Genomic DNA, 7,726 nt, shown 5'->3' with positions numbered 1-7,726 from the left:
TATTGAAATAGGGGATAAAGTAAATATTAACAACCAATAAAATAGTTTAAGACAAAAAATATCAAAAAAAAAATAATAGTTGAAGGAATTTTTACGTTATTTTAAACAAGGATATAACCATTCAATGTTTGAATTAAAAGAATGGTTTTGAATAAGCATTACTAATTGAACTTGAAGAAATGTGATAGCTGTAACAATTCTTTTTCAATATTTAACAATATGAAATATAAAGTCCAATTTTATTCTTCAACATAAAAAATAACTCGAATAAAACAAAAATGAGTTGTTAAAACTAATAAAATAACTTTTCACAACCAAAGAAACAGTCATCTCCTAAGATAGCGTTCTTTGGCAATGACCCAAGAGATACAAGAGAAGAGCAATTTGTAAAACAGTCATTTCCAAGAGAGGTAGTTAAGGAGGGAATCTGAATCGATTGTAACTTAACACAGTTACAAAAACTTCTATTTCCAATAGAAATAACAGACAAAGGAAGAGTAATTGTTTGTAAAGAAATACAATTAGAGAAACAAAAATCAGGAATTTTTTGAATTGGAGAATAGAAAGATACTTCTGAAAGTCGTAAACAATTATTAAAACAACCAACTTCTATTTTTGTTATTGTAGATGGAATATTAATTGATTGAAGTGTTGCACAGTCTTTAAATGATTGATCAGATAACTTCAAGACTCCTTGAGGTAAATCAATTGATGTTAAAGAAGAACATCCACTAAAACATTGATATGGAATTACTTTTAATGAAGAAGGAAGACTTACAACACTCAAAGAAGAACAACGGTAGAAACAATAATCTCCTAATCGAGTTAATGAAGAAGGAATGTTAATCTCTTTTAATGAGATACATCCACAAAAACAACCATTTTCAATCACCTTAATTGTAGATGGGAGAGAAATTGATGTGACTAATAAACATCCTTCAAAACAATAATTGTCTAAACGGTCAATAAACTTTCTAATACTTATTGATCTCAGAGAATGTTCATCTTGAAAACATTTATTTCCAAAGGATTTGACTTCAGTTGGTACTTCAAATGAAGTCTGATTCATATCAAATGCAACTGGGATTTTATTAATTGAATTAATGGTAGAAGGCAATTCACAACCTACAAGTTTCATTTTATTGAAAAAAAGATGTTTTCCAACAATCCAATAAGGAGCAGGGATATTAATTTCTTCTAAAGAAGAACAACCATAAAATTGTTGTCTGTTGAATGAAGTTAAATTTGAAGGGATTGATAATGATTTAAGAGAAGAACAATTACAAAAGCATTGAATCCCAAAATAAGTTATTGAAGAAGGAATAGACAATGAAGTCAAATTAACACAAAAATCAAAACAATAATCACCGATTGAAAGTAACATTTCTGGTAATTGAATTGAATTTAAAGAGGAACATCCGGAGAAACAATTATATCCAATATGTTTTAAGGATTGAGGGAGTTTTATTTTTTGAAGGGATATGCATTTATGAAAAGTATAATTACAGAGTCTTGTTATTGAAGAAGAGAGAACAATTGAAGTTAATGAAGTACAATTCATAAATGATTTATCTCCAATTTCAACAATTGAATAAGGAACTTCGAAAATTGATAAAGAAGGATTATTACAATAACACTCTTTACCAATTTTCTTAACTTGAGATGGTAGAATATCTCCAAATTTCTTTTTATCTTCTTTTGAATAATAAATAAATTTACATGTATTTCCTTTTTTTATTTCTTTCAAACTTCTTTGATATGAAACTCTACAATAAAAACAAATCTTCAAAGAAGATAAAGACTCATAGAAAGTGTCTTGTAAAGAAAATAAGTTATAAGTGTTTATGTTAGGAAAGAATTTTATTGTTTCATCATTTAATGGTATTGGATTTGATTTAAAATATTCAAGTAAATGTTGAAACTTCTTTGAAGAAAGAATAATATTTTTATAATCATCTATGGTTTCAAAATATAGAGCGACTTGTTGAATTGAATCAATATTTAAAGTGTGTTTCATAGAAATGAAATTTATAGATCTAGTTAAAACAATACAAGAAGAAAGAAAAGCAAGGACAAAGGAAACAATTTGACATGAGGTTTTTTAAGATGATAAATTCCAAGGAGAGAAAGTCATGTTATTTTTAATGTAGAATCTGAAAATAAAATTCTTCAAATAAAGAAGTTCTTCCACCTCCTTCTTCACTCATATTATATTGAAATTTTAATAGTTTCTTTGATATATTAATTTTAATAAATAAATTTAATTATTCATAACAATTATTCATTCAATTCTTCATTAATTTGATTTGGGGTTGTCTGATTTTGTTTCTTTTTACCTTTAACTTTTGACTTTCTAAAGGGTAATGAATATGGGTGTGTTTCAATAATAATTCGTTCTTTTTCTTTACTTGTCCTAAAATCAACACTATTGGGTTGTTCAATTTTTGTCATTCTTACAGTATTAATTTCAAGTGGACTTGGAATAGACTGTTCTGCTGGAATAAGCATATTTAATGAACATCGATCAAGTACTTGAAAGGGGGCTAAGGAGTCTACACTAAGTTGTTTAGTAACAATACCAATAACATTAATTTTTTTATCACAAATTCTAATTAATAACTTGTTTTTACATTTCTCAGAATGAACAGGGAGTGTTGATGCACATTTATCATTTGGCCTAAATGAAAACGTTAGTTTTTGTGTTGTTCCTTGAAAATAATTTTTTATAACTGTTTCTCCTCCAAAACAATCAAGCAGTGGTTTTAGTTTTTCTTCAAATGGAGCATTTGGATTTTTAACAAATCCAGGAAATTGTATAACAGAAAACTCAGGTAATTGTTCTTCCATTAAATAATAAAATTATTAAGATATCTTTTTGTCAGTTTTATTTTCTTACTACCAAGACTTTTTTAAAAAAAAGAATCAATTCATAGTTGGGAAATACATATTCATTGAATTTGAATAAACTTTGTTAACAAAATCAAATAAAGAAATATGTTTGATACTTGACATGATTATTGCAATATCAATAATATTAGATGGTTCATTTCTTCTTTGAACATATTTATTTCTTTGATATTTCTCTACTTTGACTCCAAAATCTTTCTCTTTCAAATACTTAAATCCTGCAGATGTTTTTTTAATTCCACAATAAGGACAATCAGTTTCAATATGAAGACGTTCAATTGGTATTTGTTTCATAACATTTAACAACTCAATTGATTGTAAGGAATTTCCTGTAACACCAATATCCCATCCCTCATTTAGTATTTGATTCATTTCTTCTTCTGTTCCATCAAAACAATGAACAACTCCTTTACAGCCATTATATCCTAATTCTTTATTTAATTGACATAAATCTGACCAAGATTTTCTACAATGAAAGAAGAAAGGCAAATAAGGATATTTTTGATGAAGAACGCTTAATGTACGATATCCACTAAGTTGAGTTTCTTTATCAGAAAATTGAAGTCTTTCATAATCTAACCCAATTTCTCCTATAGCCACAACTTTATCAATATTTTTTTCACATAATAAAAGTAGTTCATCTAAATACCCTTCTTGTTTTAACTCATTTGTACGAGTTGGATGAACACCAATTGTAGTAACCAATTTAATGTTAGTTAAATTTTGGTACTTATTAATGATTTCAATAGCTTTCTTAAAATCGTTAAGGCAACCTGATGTAATAATAATATGACTTAGTCCATTTTTTTCAGCACGTTGAAGTACAACATCAATATCCTCTTCATGGTAGTGTTTTCCATGATAATTTCCAAAATAATTGTCATCAGTCAGATTTGCACCAATATCAATAAATTGTTGTGCCATTTAGTTAATATTTCTTTTCTTTTTTTTTTATTCAAGTTTTAATAGAACTATTATATAATTAAAAATAGAACTAAATATTTGTTATTCTAATTCTATGAGTATTAGTGATTTAAAAATTTGGATTTCATTGTATTATAAGAATATTTTAATGCTAGTTGGTCCAGAATTAATTATTACTCCGTTAGCATTAAAATATGCAACAACATATTATGGGTGTTTTCTTATTTTTATTGCTTTATTAATAAGTTTTCTCACAGTATGGTTAACTTATAAACTTAATTTAAAAGCACAATTTGATAGTATTTATGAAATTGCATGGAGATTTGGGGGTAATTCATTACGTACATTTACTAAGGTAGTACAACTAATTTATAATTTAGTTCAAGTGTCAATATATGTAACGTTAATTTCTGCATTACTTGAATTTTTATTAAACCATGCTCGTGGAGAAGCTCATGGACTTCTTATGACATCAAATGAAATTCTTAAAATAAGTATTCATTTCATAGTATTTCTTCTTTCTATTCTCTCATTTTCTCCATTAATATCTAAACTCTCAGTTCATTCTCGAGTATTATCTGTTATTGCATATATTTTATTATTAATATCTTCTATTGCACATTTTATTCATTTTAAATTAAACCCAAATTATGAAAGTATTAAAGAAAATTTAAAAGTACCAAATTATACATTTGGTGATGGATTTTCTATTTTCCCTTATTTTATTTGTATTTTTGCTACACATAATAATCTCCCATTAGTTTCTCCTTCAATTAATGCATCAACAAATGTTAAATTTAGTGCTTTACTAGCTGCTTTATTAACAATTGGAGTTTATGCAATTTTATATGGTAATTTTGTTTATAACACATTGTTTTCAGAAACACATGCTATTCCATTATTATTTTATCCATCAGATTTTTATGATACAAATAACATTCTCTTCACTATTGATGTTTTTGTTGCATGTCTATTTATTTCAACTTTCTTTTTAGCAGTCCCATCATTGTTTACTTTTATTCATGACCTTATAGATGAACAATTTTTCAGTGAATGGCAACCATCATTAATTAGAAGAGCTGTAATTTGTTTAATATTTACTTCCTTTGCTGGAATGCTTTCAGCACTATTTTGGATGGATGATATTCAAATTGCTTTTAATGGAGCAGTTTGTGGAGTTATAATGATTTATTTCATCCCAGGTATTGTTTCTTTTGTTTATGGTGGTAAAATCAAAATTATTTCTTTAATTGTTGTTGTATTAGGTATTATATGGTTTGCTATTGGCATTGTTTATGTTGCACTTAGTTTAGTTCTTGGAGTGTCTGATACTATAGCCAATGCACGTTTATAATGTTACTCTAGAATTAGTACTAAATCCAAATTATCGAAAGAGAAATGGTTTTAATTATAATTCATTTTTGTTTTGTTTATTCAGCTTTTCTTCTATTTTTTAAATTTTTGTCTTCCAACTAGACAATGTCTAAATAGGATTTAAGTCTTATCCAAACAAATAAGGTATTATATATTTTGTTATTAAATCGAACGAATAATTTAGGTCATTTGAAATATTCTATTTAATATTGTCTTTTATTCATAAAATAATTTTTACAGAGTTATTGTATTTGAATATTCAATGAATTTGATTTCTTTTCTGATTAAGAAGGAACAAAAACTTTAAAAGGCATATGAATAAATTTTGTTTATTTTTTCTTAGAAAATAAGTGTATTTGTTATGTTATTTCTCTATCTTATGTATCAGTGATAAAATGAATAGATTAAGTTGAGTTTGGACCATATTAGCAACTGAAGAATGGCACAACACTGTACCATAAGTTATGGAAGAAATACAAAAGAATTTGTTTTTATTGAATTTCTTGCAAAAAAGTAAATTCTTGACGTTTGAAATTTATGAAACAATAGATATGGATTATCAACAACATTAATGACGGAAAGAAAAACAAAAGGATAGTAATCAAAAAAGTAAAATGTCGTTGAGTTATTTTATTTATTCATTTCAACATTTTTCCTATTTTTAATTTGTTCTTATTGAGTTTTTAACGCTTATGTCCTGAAATAACTTTTTTAAAGATATTTCATCAACTTTTATTTTCATTTTTATTGTTTATGACAGAAAACAAAGACAAAATATGTTTATATTGTAGTCAAGTTGTTTCATTCCCTTTTTGTCAAATAGCATTATCGTTATCCATACAATTAAACCTTCATTATTATTTAAAAAGGTTTGACTCTGTATTACAAAGAATATTAATATCTACATTATTTGGTTGTTTAATAAATACAATGGATGATTTAATATTCAAAGGTATATTGACTATTTATTGGAAAACCATTATAATACAAGTTTTAATAGCTTCAGTATTACAAATAGAATCATTTACAAAATGGCTTCAAAATACACCTATCATTACTGATATATTTACTATTATATCTTCATTAGCAATAGCTACAAGTTTAGTATCAAAATATATACTAAGAATAAGAGATGGACAATGTACAATTATTTGTTTTTTGAATGCTCTTTTTGCAAGCTATGGAACAGGTGCATATTTAACAATACTTAAACTTATATTTGGTATTCCACTTCCAAAAAAAGGAGGAAGGATAATACCATCTGATTTTATAAACGGTCTTTTGTTTTTAATTATATTTCATAATGTATATTCATGGACTTCTTCATTTTTTGTAGAGATACTTACTATTCTTTTTGCTATTGAAAAGGCAGCAAATAGTATCATTTTACGGCATTATGGCTTTTCTATAATAGATTCTATTTTGTAAAAATTTTTATTTTTAAAAACTAAAAAATTTAATAACTAAGATGAACAACGAAAAAACACCATATTATATTGATTACGATGATTATTCATTTCAAAATAAAGAAAAAATAATATTTGACACATCAGTTATGGAACAATATATGAGCATGAGTCTATCAAAATCTTTTGAAGATCAACATAATCAATTAGAATTACCACCATTAACATTTTGTTATTTATTAAAACCAGGAGAGGATGTTGTCAAAGTAGATGGATTAGAAATTAATCAAATGGGAGACCCTGGATTAAAATTCCAAGAATATATCCTCCAACACATAGAACCATCTAAATCATATGAAATAGCAATTTGCCAATCAATTGGAAGAAGAGGAAAAATGGAAGATACTGTCGTTGTAGATTGTTCAAGTATAGAAGGAACTGATATTATTGGAGTATTTGATGGACATAATGGAAAGGATGCAGCTTATTTATGTACTGAACAATATATTAAAACTTTTAAAGAAAATGAAGGGACTTTTGAAGCAAAACTTATTAAAACTCATAAACAATTACATGAAAAATCATGTGAAACAAGTAAATCTGGAACAACGTCAACAGTTGCATTTATTGATAAAGACACTATACGAATTGCTTATTGTGGAGATTCTCCTGCATATATATATAAAAACAATAAAATTAAAAAAATTACTAAAGAACATAAAGCAACAAATAGTGCTGAAGTAGAACGTATTGAAATGAATGGAGGAGTTGTCTTTGGTATGTTTGGAGTTAAAAGAGTTAATGGACAAATTATGGTAACCCGAAGTATTGGAGATCCTTCTCTTCATCCACCATTAACAACTGAACCTGACTTTATTAAACTAGAAAAAAAAGGTATTGAATTATTATTTTTAATGAGTGATGGAATTACTGATGGTGTAACTGAGAAAGAATTAGAAGATATTATTAGTAAGAGTGGTGGAATGTTTAATATAGCTTTTGACACATTAAAACTAGCATATGTAAATGAGAGTAGTGACAACTTAACATTTATTGTAATAAAAATCAATTAAATTCTTTTTAACAACAATCATTCTTTATTATTATTATTTAAT

The 7,726-nt window shown here is 26.2% G+C and overlaps 6 protein-coding genes across 6 annotated transcripts; 3 read left to right on the top strand and 3 right to left on the bottom strand.

The window, feature by feature from the left end:
• Positions 1 to 292: 292 nt before the first annotated feature.
• Positions 293 to 2,017, bottom strand: ENU1_089120 (leucine rich repeat protein, BspA family protein; the record flags this gene model as incomplete). The annotated part of the gene is made up of 1 exon (XM_008858962.1): positions 293 to 2,017. One exon carries the CDS (start codon positions 2,015 to 2,017, stop codon positions 293 to 295), a length of 1,725 nt encoding a protein of 574 aa, XP_008857184.1.
• Positions 2,018 to 2,277: 260 nt separating this feature from the next.
• Positions 2,278 to 2,847, bottom strand: ENU1_089110 (hypothetical protein; the record flags this gene model as incomplete). The annotated part of the gene is made up of 1 exon (XM_008858961.1): positions 2,278 to 2,847. One exon carries the CDS (start codon positions 2,845 to 2,847, stop codon positions 2,278 to 2,280), a length of 570 nt encoding a protein of 189 aa, XP_008857183.1.
• A 75-nt stretch (positions 2,848 to 2,922) lies between these two features.
• Positions 2,923 to 3,831, bottom strand: ENU1_089100 (hydrolase TatD family protein; the record flags this gene model as incomplete). Its single annotated transcript, XM_008858960.1, has 1 exon — positions 2,923 to 3,831. One exon carries the CDS (start codon positions 3,829 to 3,831, stop codon positions 2,923 to 2,925), a length of 909 nt encoding a protein of 302 aa, XP_008857182.1.
• Positions 3,832 to 3,925: 94 nt separating this feature from the next.
• Positions 3,926 to 5,185, top strand: ENU1_089090 (hypothetical protein; the record flags this gene model as incomplete). Its single annotated transcript, XM_008858959.1, has 1 exon — positions 3,926 to 5,185. One exon carries the CDS (start codon positions 3,926 to 3,928, stop codon positions 5,183 to 5,185), a length of 1,260 nt encoding a protein of 419 aa, XP_008857181.1.
• Positions 5,186 to 5,958: 773 nt separating this feature from the next.
• ENU1_089080 (hypothetical protein) lies at positions 5,959 to 6,633 on the top strand (the record flags this gene model as incomplete). Its single annotated transcript, XM_008858958.1, has 1 exon — positions 5,959 to 6,633. One exon carries the CDS (start codon positions 5,959 to 5,961, stop codon positions 6,631 to 6,633), a length of 675 nt encoding a protein of 224 aa, XP_008857180.1.
• A 40-nt stretch (positions 6,634 to 6,673) lies between these two features.
• On the top strand, positions 6,674 to 7,684 carry ENU1_089070 (protein phosphatase domain containing protein; the record flags this gene model as incomplete). Its single annotated transcript, XM_008858957.1, has 1 exon — positions 6,674 to 7,684. The coding sequence occupies one exon, from the start codon at positions 6,674 to 6,676 to the stop codon at positions 7,682 to 7,684; it is 1,011 nt and encodes a 336-aa protein (XP_008857179.1).
• Between the last annotated feature and the right edge of the window lie 42 nt (positions 7,685 to 7,726).

The sequence above is a fragment of the Entamoeba nuttalli genome (assembly GCF_000257125.1).
Source record: "Entamoeba nuttalli P19 unplaced genomic scaffold asmbl_4003, whole genome shotgun sequence".
NCBI classification, from domain to species: domain Eukaryota; phylum Evosea; order Mastigamoebida; family Endamoebidae; genus Entamoeba; species Entamoeba nuttalli.
The sequence above is the reverse complement of the archived record's forward strand: the minus strand, read 5'-3'. Positions and strand labels throughout refer to the sequence as shown.